This window comes from Lepidothrix coronata, unplaced genomic scaffold (genome assembly GCF_001604755.1).
Source record: "Lepidothrix coronata isolate B3197 unplaced genomic scaffold, Lepidothrix_coronata-1.0 Scaffold71, whole genome shotgun sequence".
NCBI lineage: Eukaryota > Metazoa > Chordata > Aves > Passeriformes > Pipridae > Lepidothrix > Lepidothrix coronata.
Genome location: NW_016690251.1, coordinates 5,648,934 through 5,673,780, shown reverse-complemented (window position 1 = coordinate 5,673,780; position 24,847 = coordinate 5,648,934). Strand labels below are relative to the sequence as shown.

The window sequence follows — 24,847 nt, the reverse complement described above, 5'->3', positions numbered from 1 at the left end:
TTAAACTATAACCATAAAATATGAGTTTTACAATATCCTGTATTTTATAAACCTTGAAGTAACTTTTGAAAAGCCAAAAAAAATAAAACCAAAGACAGTGTGGTTAAACAACAAGGCCAAGTGACTGTTAGAGGTATAAAATTACCATTCAAGAAGTTGAAGTCATGCCCAAACAAGTTCAGAACCACCACCTTTGGCACATTCAATATAAAATCATGACAAAAATAGCCAAAAATATTCAAGAAACAACTTGCTAAAAGGCATAAGAACTAATAGCAAATCCTGCCTGAAGAGGCAGAAGCAGAAGCCTGCCAGCAGCCACAGGGCCAGCAGAAGATCCAAAATGTCTTCAAATAATACACAACCACTGAAAGAAAGTTACAGGAACTTGGAAGTACTTTAAATGAAGTAGTTGTATGGCAATGTCTTCTCCCTCCTCCCTCCTTTTTTAATGAGGCAGGTATTGAAAGACATGTCTCCAACTGAAGCTTCAACAGAAAGATTTTAGAACAAAATTAATAAAAATTCAAGAATAAACCCTACTGTGTTTTTACTGTGGCATTTAAACTAACACTTTTCCTTCTCCAAGAAAGCTTCTACAAAGGTAAACCACCACAGAATAAGAAAAACATTCCCAGCAAAATTTAAATAACTGCAAGTTGTTTCTTAAATAACTGTTCTTTTAAGAACAAAAAGAAATGAGAAATCTTGAGAAGTCACGCTGACCTGTCAAAAACAAGTATATATATCTCCAGCTTCTAAACTCCCAGTATCACATACTGCTAGAAGCTTGGATAATGCAGTGGAGGTGCTTTTCCTTGGAGACTTGCAAACACCCTCTATCTGAAACAGGCCACCAAACCACCTAGAGCTCTGGTTCAACCCAGTGTGTCCATTCCACATGGATTTCCATGTGCAAGAGTTTGTACTCCTTCGAATTACTAGTCCAAACTCTCCTTTCTCCACACCACAGGTTTTCCCCAGACTGTTCAATCTCTTGTTGACCTTCCAGACCTAAAGACATGAGCAATTTCATAAGTAAGGAATCAAAACAGCTTACAAAACCTGTCCCTTAAAAACTGTTTGTAGCAAACTAACACCAAAGAACATCCTTTCCATGATTGATTATAGAGCCTGATATAACTAACTCTCAAAGACTGAATTTCTACCCACATCTATCACTAAAAACAGTTGCAAAAGTCTAAACCAACACAAAATGTGAAAATTTTTATTTCCCAAAGAATACTGAAGTTAAATTATTTGGTTTAAGATCTAGTAATAACTTTGAGCATAAAAAAAAGAATTTCTTGGAGAAAAAGATTTGTGCCAAATTTACCACTTAAAGAGAAATTAAAAGGAAGAGACATGGGAAATTAAAACAATATTATATTGAGAAACCCATAGAAATCCAAACTGATTGTAAATTTCTGTTACTTTATGTGCACATTTTAAATGCTTTTACATACAGGTGTAAATGTGTGTAAAATGACACATGAAATGAACGTGCACAGAGAAAACAGAGTTTTTACTTACACATAACATGCAAGTTTCATTTGTTGCCTTTTTTTAAAAATATACATCCACATAAAACTCATTTAGAAACCTAAAGAGAAGGGTATAACCATATTACAAATAGAGTCTAGTCTGATTTGAGCTACACCAGTGGTGATCTTCTCCAAGGAAGCACTGTCAACCCCAGAGCTTTCCAAATCAAAGCATCTTCTAGACTTTAGACAGTACCTTTATTTTCTAAAAATATCATTTAACAATGATGTATGTTAATGTATCATTTTCTTGCTGAGCCATGGCAGTTTCACCTGAATATTTGCAGATGTTTATGCCCCGTTCCCAAGTCCTCTTATGATCCAGCCAAGTACTAAGTTTCAGTCTTTCAAGTTTTCCTATAACTTAATTTTTCCATCCCTTTACTCCTTAATTAAATTCATGGTTCACATTGTTGGATGTTCATATTTTAAACAAGAGTCAGGCATCAATATATTTTAAAACTGCACTAAACATAAAGTACATTATAAAATAAAACATTATGAGCTTCTGAAAATGGAAAAAAGAATGGTATTGATTACAGAGGAGTTCTCACTTCCTGTAAACATTTCTATCTCTCTCTCTCTCACAGACATACACACATTTACTTTAAAGGAAAACCAGAAACAAGAGTTTAATTAAACACCACTAGTCTGAATTTCAAATCAGGGAATAAACAGATGGCCACGCTTCACAGAGCACCATCAGGCCACTTCAATTAACTGGGACTGGGATCAGGGTCATGTCATGGGAGCTAGAAGATGTGAACCAAATAAACATACATATATATATATGTGTGTGTGTGATAGTTATAAATAGTATAACATTAAAGTATTTACTACCATATAAAACTGGTACCAGCAAAAAGGGAGGAGGCTTCTATTTAAGGCCATCATTAAACCCAGACATCTCCTCCAAGTGCATCAGTACTTGCACAGACTTCAAATCCAGCTGACTTTGTAAAGAAGAGCTTAAAAAAAACTAAATAAAGGTGTCCTTCTCAGCTTTTCTACAAAAAATCTCTAGTACTGGACTTATACTCTCTAATTAATAGGGTCCCAAATATTCAGATATATTTCCATACATAGGTAAGCATTTATTAAACTAAAATCAGTATTACAGTAAAATCAATTCCTGGAGTAGAATCATCTTCTGACACTTCTGTGTTCAGTAGAACTTTCCCCTGAGTCAGTACTAAGAAGGATATTTGCTATGACTGACATTGAACTTAAGGGTGAACACCTACTCAAATTTTCAATAGTGCAAGAGATGTAAATGCAGGGGAAATTAGAAAGGTGTAAGACTCCAAAAGCAACATAGGATATTTCTGATGCTCTTGAGCCTCTCAAATTTTAATTCTACACCCTGATACCTTGCTGCCCCCACTATTTCTGTATCAGGACTAACTCTGCAATGCCCATGGGATACCACTGACATCACCTAAATCTGAACTCGGCAGATTTCCTTCACCTCTCCCTGTACTGAAAGCTGATAACTCTGACCCTTATTCTAATAATTTGGTTATACCTTTTCCCTTCCCTTTTAAAAAGAAAAGAGAGATGAACAAATTCATTTAAATATTCACTGGAAATAGGAATTACATATTTGGGAGGGAAAAATGCTGTTTGCAGCATTTCTGTATCCAAAGGACTCTCAAATTATCTTACAGAAGATATTATCTTATCTCAAATTATCCCTTACAGAAGGCTTCACAGAAGAATTCTGCATTTAACACAATATTGGGTTTCTTCACAGGAAAGGTTCCTAAATATATAAATACAGCACATCTTGGATTTAAAGACAGTACTGACATGTATTTATATGCAAATGAATGACACAAATGTAGAACATAGTCTGGAAATAACGTTGATATTTGAATCCACCATTCACAGAAATAATTTATTTGGAATTTGCAAATTAATTACATTATGGAAAGATAGCAACTTTGTTAAATATTTATAAAAGTAGTAAATACCTGAAGTACTCACAGCAGTGGAGTAAGGGGTATGAGCTCCTGTATTTTCAGCCCAGCAGCCACAACCATAAAGAGCTGCCTAAGGAAAGAAGTGCATTGTTCATAAATTTTAAGTATACAAGATTTGTGGTTTGTTCCCTTTCCTTTAAAAAAACCCAACAACTACAAAAAATCTCAAACCAACAACAACAAAAAAAGAAACCCAAGAAAAATCTATTAATACAAAAAATAAGAAAGAACATCATCATTGTATTGCAATTCCAATCCCTTTTGCTACATCCTCTTTTACTCTTCTTCAGATCTGAGTGTTTGTCACAGATCTATGGTATTTTAACCTAACTTACCAGAAAAGGAGCGTACAGATATCCCTGTTCATATAAAATCTCTTTCACTCTGCTTTTCCAAAAACCCCAAAAACTCTTAAATACATTTCAATAGAGAACTGCTTTTAGGACAGTGGCAAAAGTTAACCAAAAATACAGCTGTACAGCAACGGAGGATAACATTTTTGAGGCACCTCAAAATTCCCTCACCTAATAACAGTAAGGTGACACACAAAAAATATAAATATAATAACTATTAATAACATTGATAATAAATAGAAATAGAAATTATTTATAAACATAATAATAAGTAAAAGTAGCACATCGCAAATACCTTCTGTGTTAATGCCTTTGTCACTTCCACCAATTCACAAGATCATACAAAAATTAATTAGGACAGCTTTCCTAAATATTGAGGGAAATCTTATTTTAAGACTCTTAAGCATTTAAGAGACTATTTGTGGTATTAAGGAGGTATTTAAGCCCAAGAAATTAACTTACTAATATCTCTGGCAAAAGGTAACTCACTACAGAACATCCTCTTACCCATCAATGTTTTACTACACTGATGGAGGACATTAAGAACAAAAACTGCATTTCAGTGAAGTGAAAATGCCTTCAGTGGAGAACAACAGTTTGCTGTCACTGAATGGCCAATACCAACTAAAATATTGCCTAATAATCACCTGACCAACTCTTCCAGGATGCTTCAGTGCTAAACCTCCACTGGAGACAGCAGCAGCAACATTTCCTTCTTGGTCAACAACAACTGCGCCAACTGTATCCAAGGTTCCTGAGTCGTTCTCCTGCAGGACACACAAACAGGAACAACTAGTAAAACCAGTATATTAGAGGCAGATGACACTTAGGAGTGTGCAAAGTACAGTAGACAAAACCAATCACAGGCCTAGCAACAAAACGGATTTGTTTTCATGCACATTGTACCCGCTGTGCTGCCATAAATCTTCATAAAATGCTCTCTTGCCTCAGACAGGACCCAAAGAAAAAGAAGGTAACAAGAACGTAATAACCATCTCAGAACTCATCCAATGCTTAAATCACCTGCCTTTACTCACAAAAGTGCCAAAAATACTCTTTTTTTTAGTGGTGACCACTTGTCCGCTAAGAAGTGATTCAGCAACTTACTCCAAAGGTCTCATATCAAAAGGCCTTTCCCAAAAGCTTCAAGATGGAATTTTCAGAGGCTCTGATCTTTAAAGATGTATGATTAAAAAAACAAACACACAAAACAACAGCAAGAAAAACCAAAACAAAATCAAGAAGCAGTTTACCATGTAAAGAGAAAATTCTGATGATCTGAGTGAAACAATAAACAGAAGCCTTGAGAAAAAATCTCCCCCAGGTCAGATTCTTTCACCAAGATTTTTTTCTCAGTTCAGGAATCTTTAGTGGGTGAAACAATTTAACTTGTGCTCATTAAAAGTGTCTTTTACCATCATTTCTGAGGTAGATCTCCCCCCCTAGGAGCAGGGGTCTTCCAGCATTCATTCCTGACTCAAGCTCTCTGTCTGCTGTTCCACAAACACTTCTGCTCTCTCCCCCTGGATCTTTGTGCCCTTCCCCTCTTCCTCAGTACACCATGTTCAGTCACTCTTAAAGAAGGAGCAGTTTTCCCCACTCTGCCTGGGTTTTCCCTGGATTCCCCTCTCTGCAGAACCCAGGGCAAGGCACCCTGACTTCATGCCCAACCACACACACAGCATGCAGTGTATAGAAAATAAAACCAATGAACAAAACTCATCCATCATCCATCACATACTCCAAAGGTGCACACTGCTGCTGCACAAGCCTCAAGCCTCTTATATAAATTTACTTGACAAAGGATATTAAGCTTTTCATACAAATGTGAATTTTTTGCACTAGGATCCAGAGGGAGGAAGAAAAAAAAATACACCCAACTACTCAACTTCAAATTAGCAAGTTCCCATTATCAATTAGAATTTCCAATGTCACTTATCAAGCAGAATTTTTAGGACTCCTACATTGATGATACTCTGGCCACACTGAAGAGAAAACACTTGAGTCAATACTTTGTCAGTCTTAAAAGGAAAAATATGCAATGCAGCACTACAGTATCTTTCAAGCAACTGGAACTCCTAAGAATGAGTGTCATCCCCAGCTTTCATCCAGAGTAACAGTAAGTTTTTTCTCTGCACCTACATCTAGATCTTCCTTAGCAAGTTCTACTCTCAGAAGTTGGCACTGACCATACTCAGTATTAAAACAAGCAGATGGATGTCTCAACAGCATGGCAGAGAAACTCCTTAAAAGAAGAGGGGTGAGAAGTTATAGACCCAGGGTCTTAACTGGCACTGGGAAGAAGAGCAAGTTAAAAAGCAGAGGAAGGAAAAAACTAGGACAAGGAAAGGCAAAAGGAGTTTTGAGGACTGGAACAGAGGGGATAAGGAAAGAGCATGCCCCCTTGATTGAAAAGATGAATGAAAATTAAGCAACCCTTCCCTAACATCTCGTGTGCAACTGTATTTCTCAGCTCTGGAGACTTGCAGACATGGCCTAACTGAGGGAACATTAACCCAGTTTGAACAATACTTATCAGTGGATTCAGAAGTTCTTAAGCAGCAGAGCAGGCTGCTCACTGGAGGTGCAGACTCCCATCCTTGGGAGGTTTTCAAGATCAGACTGGACAAAGCTTTTCCCTATGTGAATTCTCCTATAATTTCTACATAGAGAGGAACTACTAATATGATACAGGTTTTGTTGTCCCTCCCCTGCCCCCTTTTATCAAAGGAAGTTATACCCTCAACGAGAAACTTGATTAATAGACAACTACAGATATGAAAATCAAGCCTGTCAAAGTTAGGAAATACCAGAATTAAGGCCACCTGTGCAATCTTAATTCCTATTAAAATCAAACATTTAGGGCTTCTATAATAAACAGAAATACATCTCAGAAGGATGATCAGTACGTTTTTCATATCATCTGACAGCCTAGGAAAAAAATGTTTGCAGCCTTCTTTGCCTCATGTGTAAAAGTATCTGCTCAATCTGCCATCCATCTTCTGCCTTAGCTCTCACACACAAAATATTTGCCTTCAGTACCTCCATTACTAATTTCTTTCTTAAAAAGATATTTTAATCAAAAATCCACAAGCATTTACAAGTATATGCTAGATGGAAAATTTCTTCACCGTTATTTCATTTCAAAGAAGATCTATTTCCCATCAGTACGTGCCATCAATTCAGTGGTAATTTGCTTGCTTTGGCTTATTTTATTTTTAAATGGGGCAACTAAGGAGGTCGGAAACCTTTTCTAAGGGAAGCATTTTTAAGGGAAGGCTGTGTTGGCCCACACAACCCTCTGAAGTAAATCTGCATCAGTCAAGCAAAGGAATTCCATATTTTCCTTCTCAGTAACGTAACTTTGTTAGGGGTTTTTTTGTGTGTTCAGAAAAAGATTCACTGATATACAGGTGACATTATATTTATCCTTGCTCAGTAAACTGAAAACCAGTGGGGACCAGTTCTACTCCATATCCCATGGGAAAAATACACTGTCAGATCTATTCTAGACTTACTCTGTTTGCTCCCATTTCAACATTACTGACTTCACACACTTACAAGTAACATCCCAAATCAATTCTATAGTTTAGGACTAAAAATCTAATACATATGTAAACCGTACTGACAACCCTATGACTTCTGAACCAGTAAATGAAGAGTTTGTCACAATTTAACAAAGGAATTTCCTGTGTATCTCCACACAAAAAGGCATCACGTGCCTGAGGATTTCCAGGAAGAATACACCTGGTGAGAAGACTTTCAGTGTCACACATGTCATCTCTTCAAACCATAAGGATGTTGAAAAATACATAATCCTGTCAAGCCAGTATCAGGATAATAAAAACAAGTATGTTAAACACTACAATTCACGAAGTCTAAAATAAGCCCAAACTTTACATGGGTCCAACAGGGATTAAATAAGACCCAGCTTGCCTGCCCTTATCTTTTTATGTATTTGATTTATTAATTTAGCACCTTAGATTTAAGAACTTTTTGAGTTCTCTAAGGAAACTTGATTATTACTTGGTGATACCTGCTAATGAATTCCATACTGACTTCAGCTAATAATTTATACAAGCAGGTCCACTGCAAAAGCAGTTTGGGGGTTTTAATGATGTAGTATTGCAATCTAAAAATCATCTATTATGTAGTTAAAATTTTGCATGGAAACAACCAAAGGTCAATGTGCAAAGTAAGACCTCACATTACTTAATTAATTTGCACCTTGTGACAGGAAAGGAAGTTAATTTCATGAAACCACGGTCCAAATACTCAAACTTTGCTAAGAACATGGATTCAAAGCAGGAAGATGCTCATCTGCACAAATGCAGAGTTCTGTCAAGTGTTTTAGAAATCTCATCCCTCCCTTTTTCTGCACATAAAAACCCCATAAACAGTCATCATTATAAAAGCCCCTAAGGAAGGAATTAACGATTTAGGAGAGCTCTACCCAGTCCCCACTAGAAGATTCTACACCCAGGGCCTTTTCTCACAGAACTCCAGAACAATTACCATCAAAACTTATCTATGAGTATAACCGACAAAATAACAAATTAATCAGATTGAAGTAATTAACATCTATATGCTATTACCCAATCATCTAATCATACAAAGCTCTACGAACAACCCCAGCCTTCCCAGTTTAACAGTAGTTTGGTGTATAAAGAGAACATTTTGTCTGACTTCCACACGCAAGATGAGGGAATTATTTCATGTCATATTTCCACAGATGAGCTCTGTTGTTTTGGTTTGGTTTTGTTTTCACTAGAATGAATGAAAAGTATTCAGGTTTCTTTTCCCATATTAAATGGATTTTGAAGTGTACTTCTGAAGTCTATGAAGTATTATTATCAAAGGCCATTTCAGCACGAATGTGGGATGGAAAATTTCTTTCTTTTTTATGGAATAGGAAATATATAAAATTCAAATTCCTGTTCAAAATGCAACATTAAATAAGACAGAGTAGGACTGCCATAGTTGATTGCTACACTTACTATTACCTGCACATAAACATTTTCTAAATATGTTCAGTCTTAATACAGTAGCTGAAGACCATGAAACTGTTGATTCCATTCATATAATTCAAACTGGGGTACAAATACTTGGTTATATACGTTAAACAAGATAAAAACCAAACCAGTTTTATTAAAACTCAAACTAAATAATGTTATTTATGGAGTTAAATAACTAGCCTATAAAATACTAACTTATAAACACTAATCTATACCAAAAAAATCATGTGTACTGGAAGTTCTTAGTGCCACTTATTGAAATAAAGGAGAGGACAACTCCTCTTACAAGTAACTTCAGCAGAGCTGTAAAAGAAGTTTGTAATAGTAGAAGGCAAAATAAAATTAGGGCTCTTAGCCAAACTCTTCTAAGTTTTTTTCAATGACAATTTCCTCTGGTAAAAGACAGGCTCAGAGTAAGAAGACAAACATTTACTTCTGGTATTTACTGGTGCTTGGGGAGAAGAACTCGAGAATGGCATCTGGCTGAATGAACACATCACAGTCACTCCCCCTATGAGTTTGTTTAGTTAATTCACACACAAAAATTATTTCTTAACTGTGTAAATTAGTAAGACTCTACAACTTGAAGTCTAAATTTTTATACCTTCAAAATAGTGAAGTTATTACTGGATCTTCCTGTGTGCAATCATACAAACCCCCTGCAAATCCTGCATTGGGTCAACAATGAAAAACAGAGCAAATAGAAAATTCCATTTAGTCAGGAAATAAAAGTCCTTTAGTAATTTACACTGCCGAGTTTTTCCATACAAGCTTTGACAAATTTAAATAGTCTCTCATTCTTCTTGAATGAGAGAGAGTTTTATTGAAAACTAATTTTTAAAAGTGTATTTTCTTTTTTAGCTGGTGACATTTAACAGTAGCTAAAACTTCCAAGTAATTTCAGTCTTTTTGGTATGCAACACTACCTCTCCACACCAGCCTTTTTGTTATGATCTCCTTTCAACTTCACCTTTGTTAACATCCTTTCTACCTTGCTCTTCTCCCAGCTTGCAGTCTTGGTAACAGAGGGACATAAGCTCAGCTGCAGCACAGAGTCAAACTAGATAATAAAACAGCCCTGAACTCCTGCCGAAAAGGACATTCTGCAGCTCCAGAGAGGAACAGCAAATAAAAAAGTTACATGACTATCTATCAATTAAAGGCTAGCTTTGACAAGAAGATTGACTTTTAATTATTCAAATATTTAAATGTTTCTAAATTAATTCTTTTTAAACCTTTTCTGAGAGTTCAGTTTTGGCAGTGTGAGTTTTGGGATGACAAATCACGTGCCTCATCCTTGCTAAATGACCTTTTTCCACTAGCTTGGAGAGAATTATTCTATTTTTTTGTTGTTGTTGTTAATTTGATTTTCTGAAGGGGAAAACAGACAGTATGTGCCCAGCAAGCTGACAAACCCAGTGTGTGGTGTTACTGGATTACTTACCAGCGAGTAGAGAGCTCTATTTGATAATCTCCTTTACCTACCACCACTGGCCTTTGGGGATCTCCCACAAGTGCTGCACAGGACTCTGGAGCCCTTGAAATTTCAAATTGCAGGTTGGTAAGCTCATGCATTGGCATTTGTTTCAAGCATTGACGTGCCCCTTATTACATGAACATCAATACTGTACAGAGACCCCTCCTCCCTCAGCTACACTTCAACATTTAGTTTCTCAAAGAGGTGTGTGAAGTAAACAGGGAAGATTCCAAACAAGTAACTAACTTCCCCCACCCCCTGCAATCCTTACTTTCTTTACAGGTCTTATCTCCTTGAAAATCAAAAAATTAGCACCATGCTAGGGAAAACTTCTAGTCTAAGAACACAGAAGAAAACTGCTGAATTTATCACTAGTTTGCACTCGCATGGACTACAGAGAATACAGTTTTTTGTCAATTCTCTGGGATTTATACATTATTTATACCTACACACTGGTCAGACAGCTTATCAAACTGGCCAATCTGAAAAGCCCACAGGCCCCAAATAAAGCACAGGCATTTAATTTAATGAGCTATACTCATTTAACACAAATACTGTGACTGACATTCTCACAGGTAACAAAGGCTCTACATTCAAACTAGGAGGGCAACAGAGGGAATCCTGGTAGTTTTGTAGCACAAGTAATATGGGCCAGGTCAATGCTAGATGCATGCACAGATGCACATGTTTACCTACCTGATATTTCAAATTTCACCAATTCCAGCTCCATAATGCAGCGCGCTCAGGAAACATTAAAAAGTGGGAAACAGTGACAGAGATCCCAAGCTAAAGAAAACGTTTTGGTAAATAATTATCTGTTTGTGTTTACATTTGTCATATTTCCAGTTCAAAACGAGCAAAAGTATTTTTCTTAGCATAAACAAAGGCACAAAGTGTACGGTATGGTTTTCAAAACAGCAAGGCAGAAAGTTTCAATTGCAATAAGTTATCACTGTATCATCTAAACATTGGGATGGCCAAGGAGAAGTGGCTTCTGAGGCTACTTCTTACTTATCTGAGGCATAATCTTACTTATCATATATGACAAATTTATTAGCAGTCAGCTGTAAGTTTAGGATGACACAACAGAATGTGAAACAGGAGCTAACCTTTTCATTTGATTGTCTTCTTTTCTTTAGTTGAATGAGATCTGTTTCCACCTTTTCGGCCAACTCCAGCTTCCTCTTGTTCCTCTTAAAAGCTGCTAAACTAAACCCTATAAAAATAGTTCAAAAGCAATAACTAAGTAAAGTTTACTTAATTTAAGCAAATACTGATAAGTTGACATTTTGAAGGACATATCCCCCACTTCTTCACTGACGCAAAAAGCATCAATAAAAAAAGCCAACAACTAAGTATTTAATTTTCAGTACAAAATGTTTACATCTTTTCCTAAGTTAAGAAGCTCTACCATTGTTGAGCAACAGTGATGAATAAAATATCTCGCAGAAACACACTGGTGAACACATGGAAGCTGTGCTGGTCTAAATCTCTCTGTTTGGCAAAGCAACAGCACTGCACAGAAAGGAACAGAATAAGTGGCTTGTGTTAAAATTATTGTTTTTGACTGCTGACAAGTAAATAGATACCATGTGAGCTCATTCTGATATCCATAAACTTAGGCTACTATTTTATTACCTTAATTGCATATGTGTATGCTTACCCATATATATTTAAAGCCACACAATAGTCTAGCAATAGTTTTATGTTCCATAATCCAACACAGTCTAAAGACCACCTAGGTCTTGAAAAGGCAAACATGTATTTTCCACATCTAAGTCCCACATTCAGAAAGGAAGTGTTCTCTAAAGTGGAGTGAAAAATAAAATTGTTATGCTTAGGAGACCAAAATGACATGTTCCCATTTTAGAAGTTTCAGTTCATGAAAAAATTGCATATATTGATACATTTAGTTTAAATTAGTTTTGACTCTATATTATGTACAGATTGTTTTAACATTCTCTGTAAAATGTAAAGAGATGGGGGAAAAATGTCTTTTGTCACTTGTTTAATCACACCAAATCAAGCTATTGGGAGGGCAGAGTAATTTGAATTTGTGACTTACACAAGGAAGGTTTTCTACTTAAACTTCAAAAAATGGCATTTTAAATGAAATTCTGAATATAGCTACATCACTATTATTCAGAAGACTGGAACAGCTGCATGAACAGTCTAGGAATAAAGTCAATATTGCAGAGCCAGCAGAACACAAAGCTTTCATTTACAATTCTCAAAGTAACAGACAGTGAGCATTTTACTTCTTTGAAACTTCTCCATGCAGGTGCCAAATTCACCTAGTGAACTCTCCTTTAAACCTGTTTTTAAGTATATAAAACTGGACCTTAAACTACCCACAGTTATTCAAGTACATAACCTAAAAGTAATGAGAAAGCTGGCATTTCTCTCCAAAAACCTAATGAATACCAGTTTCTTAAAACTGCAAACACATATTAATCTGCCATCACCAAGAAAGGAACTTGTTCTAATATACAGAGCTGATTAATGCAGCTACTTTGGACAACACATTTCTACATTTGAAATGAGGTCCAAGAGGTAAAACCCAAACACTTGATAAGGGGGAGCAGGTAAAGAACCATTTTAGTCAAGGACTAATTGGGAGTGGGGAGAAATAAATAACAGGCCTCACACAGAACTGAGAACTTGTTAAACAGAAGCTTCCCAAATAAACCAAGCCAGGACATTGTTTTTAACAGAATTTTTAAACAGGAGAACTTCTAAGTTGACGTGAGTTCACCAAGCACAGCAAATACCCGTGGGCAGAGCCACAGTGTGGGTGAGTAGGAATGGTGTGTGGCCTTGGTCCTCCTCAAAAGCAGGTATTACACCGGGAAAAATATGCCTAAGCCTGTTACCTGCTGCTGGCACTGCCTCCTGCCAAGTCATAAAAAAGGTGTATCTGGAGAGGCAAAACAAACAGGAGGGTGCAGGAGCCCAGACAGGCAAACCTGACCATGAGTAGCTTTCCTTGCACTCCAGAACCCAATATTAGCAGTGTCCTGAAACCTTCTGAATTATTTGCATGTTCCCCAGTTCAAAATGTAGAGGAGACATGGACTAGTTCCAAGCTGCTCTTCCAGCTGCACAGTGCTGCTATAAGGCCTCTTAGCAACTCCACTCCAACTACTCCTTGGAGTATTTATCCTGTTTCATTCACTTAAGTCCTCAGTCCTTTGCTAAGCAATTAATTTTCAGAGTTTACCTTGGGCTTTAACATTCCGTTTTTCCACAACAAAAAACATCCTGAAGATTTGCTTTGGAGGATCTAATTGTGAACAGTAACTTCTTAATGTGTATTGTTAATTCAAACTGGTATCAGTAAGTTGGGAAATACAGGGCAGAAACCAGGTCACTATTAACAAGGAAGTTTATCTATCTTGGTCAGACAGGCAGATGAAGAAAGTTTTCTAGTAACATACAATGATGTAGGTTGGAAGAGATTTTATGAGGTTGTTTAGTCCAATCTCGCCCCAAGAAAACAAATCCAGTTTAAAAGGACTGCATAAAAACCTGTCAAGTTTGAGTATCTTCAGAGATAAGAGATTTCACGACTCCTCGGGGTCTTTGCTCCAGTATTTGACCAATCTCAGGTCTAAACAAATAATGTATTAATTCATACTCTTCACTTTTATTCAGTTTATCAGACCTTTCCACCCTGTGAGGAAAAGTCAATCTAGTCAGATATCCCCTAGAAGGGAAATTCTTGTGCTCACACTACATTCAGCTTCAGGATAGTTATTAGGATTAACTTTCATCTGAAAGGTGAAGATTTTGTTTTAGCAAGGACTGATGAGTAACGGCCTTTTGATATCAAAAAGAAAATAATTACTACCAGTAATTATTAATTCCTCTTAGCAGGATAAACCAGCTAATACCTCTAAAGTGCCCCAAAATCTGTGAAATAAAGGAGCAGTTTATAAATCAAAACTGAACAATTTTTTCCTCTGACATAGTTATGCCCAACCTCAGTTAAAAATAAAATGTCTTGAATCTTAAATTTGAATTTTTCTCTCCAGAATAAGGGAATAAAGACCAAAGCAAGTGAAAGGCTGCCTACCCTCAGTTTACTCCTGTGTTCGTGATGTTCTACCTATGTAAAACCACTATAAAGGCCACTAAAACAAGCAGCACTCTGGTTGCTTTGTCTTGCTCTACTAGTGACAAAAGAAACTGAAAAACCCAAGTGAGCTTCAAACTAAACAAATGAAAGATGAAATTAGAGTTTTCTGAAAACATCCTCTATGTTTGGTCCTTGACAGAGAATATATTATGGGGTTTTAAGTTCAATAAAAAACATTTCATGGACTAAAATACAATCCAGGATTCAAATATGCTTAGTTGACAATGCACACACAACATGGAAAAATAACCCACTGCAAATTTATTTTGAAATTAAGTAGTACACAGAGAAGGAAAATTCCTACACACAGTTTGAGTTCATAATTCACATTAAATCTAAAACAAAACCTCAACTTTGTGGTGCAAGGATGCTATGAAATTCCACTTGTCCTTAATGACAGTATAAAAACCACTCTCACCTTCTCCAACAAGACAGCATATTCCAAGCTTGAGAAGAGGAAAGGGACACAACAGTGATGAAGACAGGCATGTTTTCCTAAAACAAATGCAATATAGCTACATCAGCCTGATGTTACCTGGGGCCAAGGAGAAAGGGAAGTAGGAGAGGCAGAGCGTACTGACTGGGGAGGAAGCTACAAAGGGAGGTAAGGGAGCAAATGGAATTTTAGTTTGAAAAATTACTGACTCACAGCCCAGAGGTATTGTTGTTGGAAATCTATGGAAAGGTATTTAGTTAAACATTCTTTGATTGTGCTCAAGAAATTAAAAGTTCAGTTACAAATCAAGTAAGTGCTTTCAGATAAAAATCCCTGGCAGCAATCCCTACCCAGTAACAGCATGGATGCTCAAACTCATGCTTAGAAGAGATGAGTTTTGGGAGCCACAGAATACAGCCAGCTATTCTGTCCTGCTCCCTCATTTATGCACCTACTGGCATAAAGAAAACTACTTCAGAGCTGCTAGGAGAGAAAGAATAAAAAAAAAAGGACAAAAAATCCCATAGCTTTACAAAATAACTGTCTGCTCATCTTAAAGTGCCATGCTCAGGCCTCATCCAGATTAAAGACTTCACAGCTGACAAGAGAACTAAATATTGTTAACCAAACTACTAAAATATTATTAAACAAAAGTACTATTAAAAGCTCAGCACCTCAGTCTCACATTTATGGCACTTATCACATGTCCCTGCAATGCAGCATGAGGTGATTCTTTAAGAACGACTGAATAATCACCAAGGACCCGAAAACACCTTCCCAGTCCTCCACATTCTCTCCCTGTGGAGAATGTTCAGTGGCTGAGCACAGAACAGGTGGAAGTAGCTCCTGCTCAACACCCCTGGCCTGCAGGAGAGGTTGGTATTATGGGATGTGTTGTCAGAATGTGCACTTGAGAATATGACGTATTATCTGTAAATGCAGAAGAAAAATCTCCCAGGCACGTTGTGCTCAAAGCTAAGACTGTTACAGATGTTCCCATTATCAAAAGGTTTTTGTATTCCTGGGTACCCTGATGAGAAAGGGCCACAAGGCCTTCATTACACAGTTAATTAGCACAAGGTTCATCTCCTAAACTAGCACGGTTAGATAATAAATGCAGCTTTTTCACAGGCTTTTTTCAATGTTATCACCACATAACAGAAAGAGATGAGAAAATAATTTTCACCAAGCAGGTCAGTGGAAGAAAAAGAAAGATCATTAGTCTCTGAGTCAGTTCAGAGATGTCATCTGTGTGCCACCTGATTGATATAAAACTTGCACATCATCTACTCATCTCTTGTACTAATGCTGCTGGCACTCTGATCATTCCCTTAACTCTTTTTGCTGTTACACTACATACAAGTAAAAATTTAATCAAAAATCTTGACAGTGCTATGAGATAATGATACAGTGACTAAGTAAATGAAAGACAACTGTACTTCCCATTCTACACAGCTTTTCAGAACTTCTTCTTAGTCACCTTTCAAAGCCCATCAGAAATGATCCAGAGAACAGAGGTAAGAGAAAAATTATTAGAGAGAAAATCAGACTTGTTCTACTCATGAAGTCCTTGAAACTACCGAATTGTACATACAGAAAAAAATGCAAGACTAAGGCACTATTTTTCTTTAAATAATGGTACTATTGATACACATCTACTAATTAATTCTAGCCCTGTGTACTTTAAACAGGCCTGTAGCTGACAGGCTGTTTATTATAACACACTATCATTTCTTGCCCAAAGTTAATGCAAAACATTTTCAGGAAAAAGCCCATGTTTCCTTAAAATCTCCATGCTTTTTTTACCACATCTATTCCCTTCCATACTTTCAGGTTAAAACAAAGATTCAGAAAATATTTAAGCGAACAATTAAGTTCCAAATATAGAAGTAGCAAATACAAATTTCTAGCACCTCTAAACTGCAAATCAAGTTCAGGATGATACTCAAACCTTCCTGGTTACACTGGGAACACAAACACCATATCCAAGGTTTCTATTACAGTCATTAAAAATTATTATGCAACCTGTAAGCAGTTCAGCAGTCCTTGTTTAAAAGCAAACTGTAAATTGAAAATACTAAGAAAAGTCTATGAATATTTTTGAATCTTTAAAGTACAGACCAATCATATAGCACCCCCTGGCAGACAGTTCTTAGAGTCAACTGAAAGAGCCAGAAAGCTTTCTGCATTTTATCTTTCTATTCCATATTAAAAGAGAATGCAACTATTGGAGAGAAGAAAATTAAAAAGGAATATACTAGCAAATTAGTTAACCCACAGGAATTCAAATGATCCTGTGAAGAATTCTGTTGAGCAGTTGCTAAAATAAATGGCACAAATGAAAACAGGCAGATGAAAATAAATTTCATTTTAACAAAGCTATTTTAAATGACAAATTAACACCACTTAGGCTTGTGTTGGGACTAAAAGACTACTAGTGCTACTTCCCATGTTGTCACACTTCGACAGAGACTGCAACATGAATGGGAAAAAAAGGCACTTGTCATCAAAAGCATATTAAAAAAAATAACCTACCTCTCTCAGAGCACTGCTCTATAGATCTGTACTTCCTAACAAGAACTCAGGGTAAACTGCTGCTGGATAAACCATTTCTTAGTACTTCCTGGAAGAAATCTTTTTTTTCCATCAAGAAATCTTTCCTGCACCATGGAAATTTTCATTCAAAGCATCTTCCAGGTATTTTGGCCCAACTTTTTTCCTGGGTAACTTACAGCCATTCTCTTGGCTGCACTTGGCTGTTCAGACTGGCAAGTGAAACTACAACATTATGTACAAATCCAGGGAGGATTTACATCATGTATTCAAATTAATCAAGATTCCTAATCAAATCCTCCTAAACCCTTGAGTTTCCCTCCAGATCACTTCCATTCTCCCCCTAAAAACAATGGAACAAAACATGGTGTGAGCCCCTGCCCTGAGGCACTGACTGGACCCCATAGCACAGTTCCAGCAATATGGCAAATGGTTTTCTTAATGCAGTAATGATGAAGTGAGGAGAGAACTGGGAGTAGGGCGAGTTTTGAGGGTTTGGAGGATAGACAGGCAATACTGGGGGGCTGGGAGATATAGGGTGTCACTAGAAGTATAAGAGTCTGCATGACACTTATCTAGAAAGGGCTCTCCCTAATTAAAGAATCCAAGAGCCATAAGACAAAAGGGAATTTCCTTGCATGCACACAATTGGTTAAAAAATGAAAACAAAGTATGAGTATAAAGGGCCTGTTACAAGTGGAATTCCAAACCAGCCGACAGTAGCACTGACTCTGTTCAACAAGATGTGATTTTACTGGGGACATTAAGTTATTCAAGGTAGTAAGAGGACTTGACCAAAGAAGGATTTGCAGTAGAAACCTGACAATAAAGTTGCAGCTTTTATTCATCAAGTCTTAAAGTAATGAGAATTAGTTTTTTTGCAGGTACTGAAACTAATACAATCTCATGGCAGAAAACGCCACTGTTTGCCTCCACGTATGCCAGAATCACTCAGGAGTCAGGAATTTAGAGTCTGGGATAACATAGGGGATAGAAGAAGTGAAGTATATATTTGCTCTGTTCTTACATTCTTCCTTAAGCATAATTTGTGGCTACTCTTGGATTCCAGGTATCCAATCATGTGGATCCACTGCAGCTATTTTTGTCCTTACATAACAATTTACTGAAGTGCTTACACTCACCTCCACAGTTCCAAATTTGCTGCATGAGTAGTTGCCTTCCTTCTCTCTCCCTCCAAACACTTAACATTGTAAGCACTAAAAGATGCTGTCTTACACCACATTAAATTCATCAAATCAACTAATTAGCATCTACTACTGGCTGAACAGACAATTTCAGATAAGTGTTTTGGTTATTACTAGTGCAGGCACAGATACTGGCAGCTGAAGATGTACCTCAAACGTTGCATATTTAAAGTGTATTTTTAATATTTGTAAGAGATTGCATTATGCAGTAATTTAGAACTTCTAAATTGTAATTCCACTCTTAGCACTTAGATTACACTTTCAAACCAGTCTCACTAGCACAGGGTAAGAAAGCACTGGGATAAGCCAGTATGGGCTCTGTATTGGCAGGCATCAGACTCTAGTATAGGCAGGAATTAATAAATTCAGCTTCCTTGCAGGCTGTGGGCAATACAGGCAGATCACATTTCAGGTGTTGTTTTATTTTAAACCACCCACTCTGTGCACCGGAAAGCCACCAGATTCCTACAGACGGTAGAAATCCCATTTCCTCACATACTTGGCAAACTGGAGAAGACAAAGCAGGTGAGCCTTGACATAACCTTGATGTAGTTCAACAAGTAAAGTGGTTTAAAACATGCTTCAGTTTGGTGCTGAGATACTTTGATGATAGTTCTGAGGGAATTATGGAGCGTGATGGCAAAGCTAATCCTGCCACTTTCTTTGTTACTGACCACGGGGTGAGCCCCATCCCTGCAAACCGACCCCCAGTCCCAGCTTTACAGCATGTGGAACATTGCTCTTCCCATCTCAGGTCTGGGAAAAGGGAGACAGGATAACACAACTTCAAGAATATATTTTCCACGTGCAGAGGAGCCAAAACATGCTCCTAGTTCCTCCTGTTAATACGTACTATAAGAACACGTCTAAACCTGGATTAGGGTTTTGGGGGGTTGGGTGTGGTTTCTTTGTAATTCAGTTATTACATGTATTCTTCTGGTGTTTGGCAATTAGTTCAGCTCTTCTTTTACAGAGCTATTCATCAGTCATGGAATTTCCAGTTAATTTACCCCCAGTTCTCCATGCAAACTCTACCACAGCAATTGTAGCAAGCACAATCGAAAGGTCTCCCTTCATTTGAAATTTGTTACATTATTTAACACAACAGCTCGCTTCAGATGACATCTCTTTGTGGTTGCTTGGAAACAACATTCTCTTTAATTTTTTCTTAAGGTATCTAACCATCCCTTCCATGGTCACATTGGACAAATCTTTAGCTTTCTTACATGTAACCTGTGAGTTTCCAATTTTTCAGCTCTGACAATCCCATGTTGTCACACGATTACTTTCCAGTCCCACTGACGAGAAGTCAATGTGACACAAAACTAGCTTTGCTAAGGATTGGGATGGAAATCATCATAACATTTTCTACAAATGATTTTTCACGTTTCTGTTTGCTCTTCCTTGCTGCTCTGTTGTTTTTTCAAAAGAAAAGAAACAAGAAACACTACCATTAATGATTATACTGCAAAATTAACTTGTCAGTCCTAGTTGTTTCAACTGTTCTGATGCAAATTGTTTTGTTAAATAGAAGTATGCTGAATGCACTGAGTAGACAAAAAAAAAAGTGGTATTTTGGAGCTTGGTTATTCTTCTAATGTTTCTCCAACAAAAATTCATAGTCTGGATCAGGCAAACCAAAGTAGCAGTAGTCATTGTTATTTTTAAGATGCAACATGTAGATTTGCTCTGACCAGGGTACATTTTAACTAGGAGAGGCATCATCTGGCAATTAACGTCACAACCTAATCATCTCTGTCACAACAGAAACACACTGGTACTAGAAACAATGGAGACTTGTGCATGCAAACAGAATTAGTTAGGAGATCTCCTTTCTAAAGCATCTCCTATACTACTTTCCTACAAAGCAAAAAAAACCCAAAAAAACAAACACAAAAATCCCAAAGCTTTAAGTGTTTTTACTTTTTCTAAAGCCATAGAAATAAAGATGTTCTGCTTAACCGATCCCAACAGTTGTTCTGCAAATGCTGTTTTGGACAGCACCTGGATAGGGCAAAAGTTTCAGTCATGTGGAGCCAGAAATGAAACCTTTCTGTTCAAAATGAAATGTACCATGAATATGTATGAAAATTGGCATGATCAAGTAAAACAGTGCCACTGTTCCAGGGGTTACACTTAAGCATTGAGTATTAGCAACTCTGAACTGCAATTTCTAGATATTTATCTACATTTAGAATTAGACCCAAAAAAAGGCTTAACGGGAGTTCTGGGCTTCAGTCTCTGACTTAGGGACCAGTCAACTGTTTTAAGTAGTAATAAAGAAACATTCTGTAATCTTCTGTGTCCTCCTCCTTTGGGTAATGGCCTCTGATTTTTCCTGCATAACCTCAACAGGCAGCACAGGGCACATTCACCCCTGCAACAAACTACAGGGTAGTAACAGCACTTTCCAAAAGGCAGGGGGGCTGGAGAAGGGAAGGAAGGGGAGCCACATCCTCCTTTCCATGGGTAAGTGCACTGATTTGTAGCCTAGTTTATAGATGGTGTATCAATATAACATAATCACTTCTTTTATTTTAAGACAAAAAGCTCTCCTAAGAGACTACTACTAATATACAGCACAATCCAAGTCTGTTTTCTGGGCTGGGTTATTCCATCATATAGTGAGGCCTATCTAGGTTAAAAGAAAAGGCAAATTAATTTGACAGCCTGTTTAGACCAGAGCAGTTCTGGACAAAGACTCAGAGATGGGTGTAACTACAGAATCTGAGAGTCAAACTGGCACCTGCCCAATTGTGATACATGGCTAGCTGATGCTTTTAGGATCCAAGATGGATCACAACTGGAGACCTGCAGGACTGAGCTGTTAAAGAACCTACATTTTGGTAAAAAAATAGGTCCATCATTGGATTTAGTCCTAGAATCACAGATCCACTTCAATTATATGTTGCTAAAATGCAGCTGAAGTAACAGTTCAAAGTTTTTTCTATTTAGATACTTAAATTAGTAAACTTAAACCACCCTTATATACCATAACATCATAAAGCTAGTGGAATGTTAGGAACAGTGAATGGATGTGCACCACAAAAGCTGAGGCACCATCTAAAATTACTCTGTCCTGTTCTTCCTACTGACACCACCAGTTTACTCACTTGTAGCCATGATACCTGGAGGACATGCGGGTATCCCGTGATCAACTGCCCATCTGTAAGCTCCTTCACCAACTAAAAAGCTAGGAGACACAGAAGAGGGAGTTTAAACAAAGCCATATAACAAAATCCCCCTTTTCTTGCAATTACTTTTCCTATTTGGTTTGGTCATTTTTAAATTGTAAGCTATGTTTCATAGAACTGTCAGCTATAATTACACTTGGCAACCTTATGTATTTTCATAATGACTATGCAGCTCTGACATTGGGTTTATTACTGGATAAAAACAAGTGCTATTAAATTTGAAATTCATTACCAAATAGCACAAGCTTTCAACTGCAGCTAAAACAGGACCAAGCCTGTCTAAGACTCTTGCTCTCTGTAACAACTTAGCAAGATCTTGAAGACCAAGAACATGGGATGAATGAGGTGAGAATGGTACTTCCGGAAAAGTCAGCCAGTGCAACAGGAATATCAAGAAGTATTTCAAGAAGTACAACACAGGCTAAAAATTAAGCTTATTTAGAAGGACTAAGGTCTATTTCATGGAGTTTTTATCAAGCATTTGCAAATGAAACTAGCCTACTGAATTTTTAATATACTTGTAAAAAAACCCCAACCATCTGAGTAGTTTTTTTTCTAATCACTACTGAACACTTTAGAGTGGTGAGAAAGCACACACTGCTGTGACAATGAGTGAGAGCAAAACACAGACATGGAATTCTTAGGGAGAGGGAAAAAAAAGCAAGCCTCAATTATCTCTGTTGTTTGCCCTTAAAAAAATTCATCTTATTGCCTGAAAAGGGGATGTAGGAGCTGGAAACCAGACAGTGCCAGAAAGATGCTGTGTAACACAATAAAGGACAATTATTTCCAATCTTATTTCAAAAGTGGGCTATGAAGTTAAGAATAACACAACTGCTTAATGGACATGAGAAGTAAAGACTGAGGATTTACAGCAATTAGAAAAGTTTACAGAAATACCAGACTTACGAAAAAAACAGTCCCTGGGACCACGTAGTTCTACAGTTTCTGAGACCATTATTCATACAGCAAATTTGCTGGCATTAACACTGCTGGAAGTTTTCTTGACAGTGCTGTATCTGACACCTGCAGCTTCCAATATGTAGTATTTTAAGATGGTACTTTCTATCTTTCTATGATTTAACCAACACAAGAGGTGTGTCCAGTCTTTCCATACGGAAGTCTCAAAAAAAGGCTTATCCAGACGAGAATTTGAATTTATTAAATGCATATTTCTTACCATTGATAGTGCAGCTCCAGATAAGAATTATTCTTGTTGCAAGATACTGTAGCATAAGTTATTGGGTACCTTGGGAGAACTCAAGTATCTCCTATTAGGTGAGTGCTCAAAAAAACAACCTGGCACTTTCATTAACATAAGAGAAAAATGCAAACTGTAGCCAAACCTAATTAAGTGGTATTCTTCATTGACTAAAAGAAGGTGGTTTTGGTCTTTAGAGTAAAAGTTTTCTTCATTCTTGGGAAGTAAATAAGCACTTGCAGTTCAAAACAACTTACACAGACAGGAAGGTTAAGTAGAGAAAGCATCAAGCTCAAATATTAGGAGTTTTATATGTGGTAATATATAGCACAGGTCACTCAGAAACATTGTGTTTTACAAACAGTCTCACAATTGCCTTTTTAATACTTAAAAACACAGAAAAAGTCACTCGTAATCATGAGAGTGCAAAAAAGCACCCAAGAATGTCTCATAATTTAAGTGATATGACTTTTACTTTGTTCACATTTCAGTCCTTAATTCCTAGATTCCTTTCCTTCTTTAAGATGGGCACGAAGTATTTGCACTTCTGGTCCCAAAGAACAGTTAGATTAGTTGAAGCAGAAAACTCACTGAGGCTCCATAACACCACAGAGATCATCCACCTTTTTTTCAACTATTCAGTGTAATCATAGAAAAGTTAAAATAAACTGTTTACAGGACAAATAACATCAGAATCTCAGTGCTTTGTTGCCTGTACATAAAAATAAATGTACAGACAAGCTTAATTTATTGGGGGCGAGGGAGAAGGGGGAATAAAGCTCTATAGAAAGCAGTCAAAACCACCCTGAGTTTCAAAAGCCTTTGGGCTAATTCAAAATACAATTTTCCAAAAGGGGGGGGAAAACCCCAAAAACATAAACAAAGCATGAATGGGTTTGTTCTCTGCTACTCTGAGAGCTGGTTCTGCACAAATAAGATATAAAGATCTTTCTTGCAAATATATCAGAGTAGTCTGTAGTTGTTACAGAACACACAGAAGATGAAAACATCCTCCCAGCAAGGAGCCAGTGCTTGCACATGCCTTCCAGTTCCAGGCATGCTAGACCATATTCATGGAAAATGCAAGTAAAGGTCTCTAAAATGGTCTTTTCAGAGAATTTTCTCCAAGAACTTGGTTTTCCTGGTGCTGTTTGCTCCAAACACGACCATTTAATAGGGGCTGTAGGGAGACAGGTCACACCAAGCTGAACAGAAGGTGGTTTGGTTCATTAAAGGTGGTCAAGGCAATCCTGGATGTAACAAATTCGCTCAAATCACTCTGAAATAATTGATACAAAGAAGAATTTGTTCTGAAGAAATACAGAACAGAGATAAAAGGGGGTGCAAGTCTTCGTTCACTCCAGGCACTTCCTCGACTGTGCACAGCCCTACAAGTTACACAGTTTATATATTCTGCACAAAATACGGTAGAATTGAAGCAATTACAAATCCTTGTATATTTAAATGGAAAAAAACCCAAAAAACAAAAAACAAAAACAAAAACAAACAAACAAACAAAAAACTAAGGAGAAATTCTTTCCCATATGGGTTAGTATTAATACTGAAAAAGGAATATGGGCATGGACTTGATGTCAGTAGTACTAAGGAGTTCTAAGAAAGGACACATTTAGGTGTGTCCTTTGATCCTGCAAATCTTACAAATCTACATTTAACAGCAAGCAGATGTAAACAAGCCTTTTTTCCTTAGAAAGGTCAAGGTTTCAGTGTAAGAAATAGAAAATCTTCAAG

General features: G+C 37.1%; 1 protein-coding gene across 5 annotated transcripts in view; it reads right to left on the bottom strand.

Moving 5' to 3' along the window:
- TASP1 (taspase 1) overlaps positions 1–24,847 on the bottom strand; it is a 78,651-nt gene that overhangs the window by 36,081 nt on the left and 17,723 nt on the right. For 3 of the 5 annotated variants that reach the window (XM_017818957.1, XM_017818959.1, XM_017818958.1), the window contains exons 7-10: positions 21,817–21,896; positions 11,481–11,587; positions 4,527–4,646; positions 3,518–3,596 (exon numbers count right to left, since the gene is read on the bottom strand). In XM_017818957.1, coding sequence (XP_017674446.1) covers positions 3,518–3,596; positions 4,527–4,646; positions 11,481–11,587; positions 21,817–21,896 — 386 coding nt within the window. The remainder of the gene's footprint in view (positions 1–3,517; positions 3,597–4,526; positions 4,647–11,480; positions 11,588–21,816; positions 21,897–24,847) is intronic. The other 2 variants (XM_017818960.1, XM_017818962.1) reach the window with 2 other exon arrangements.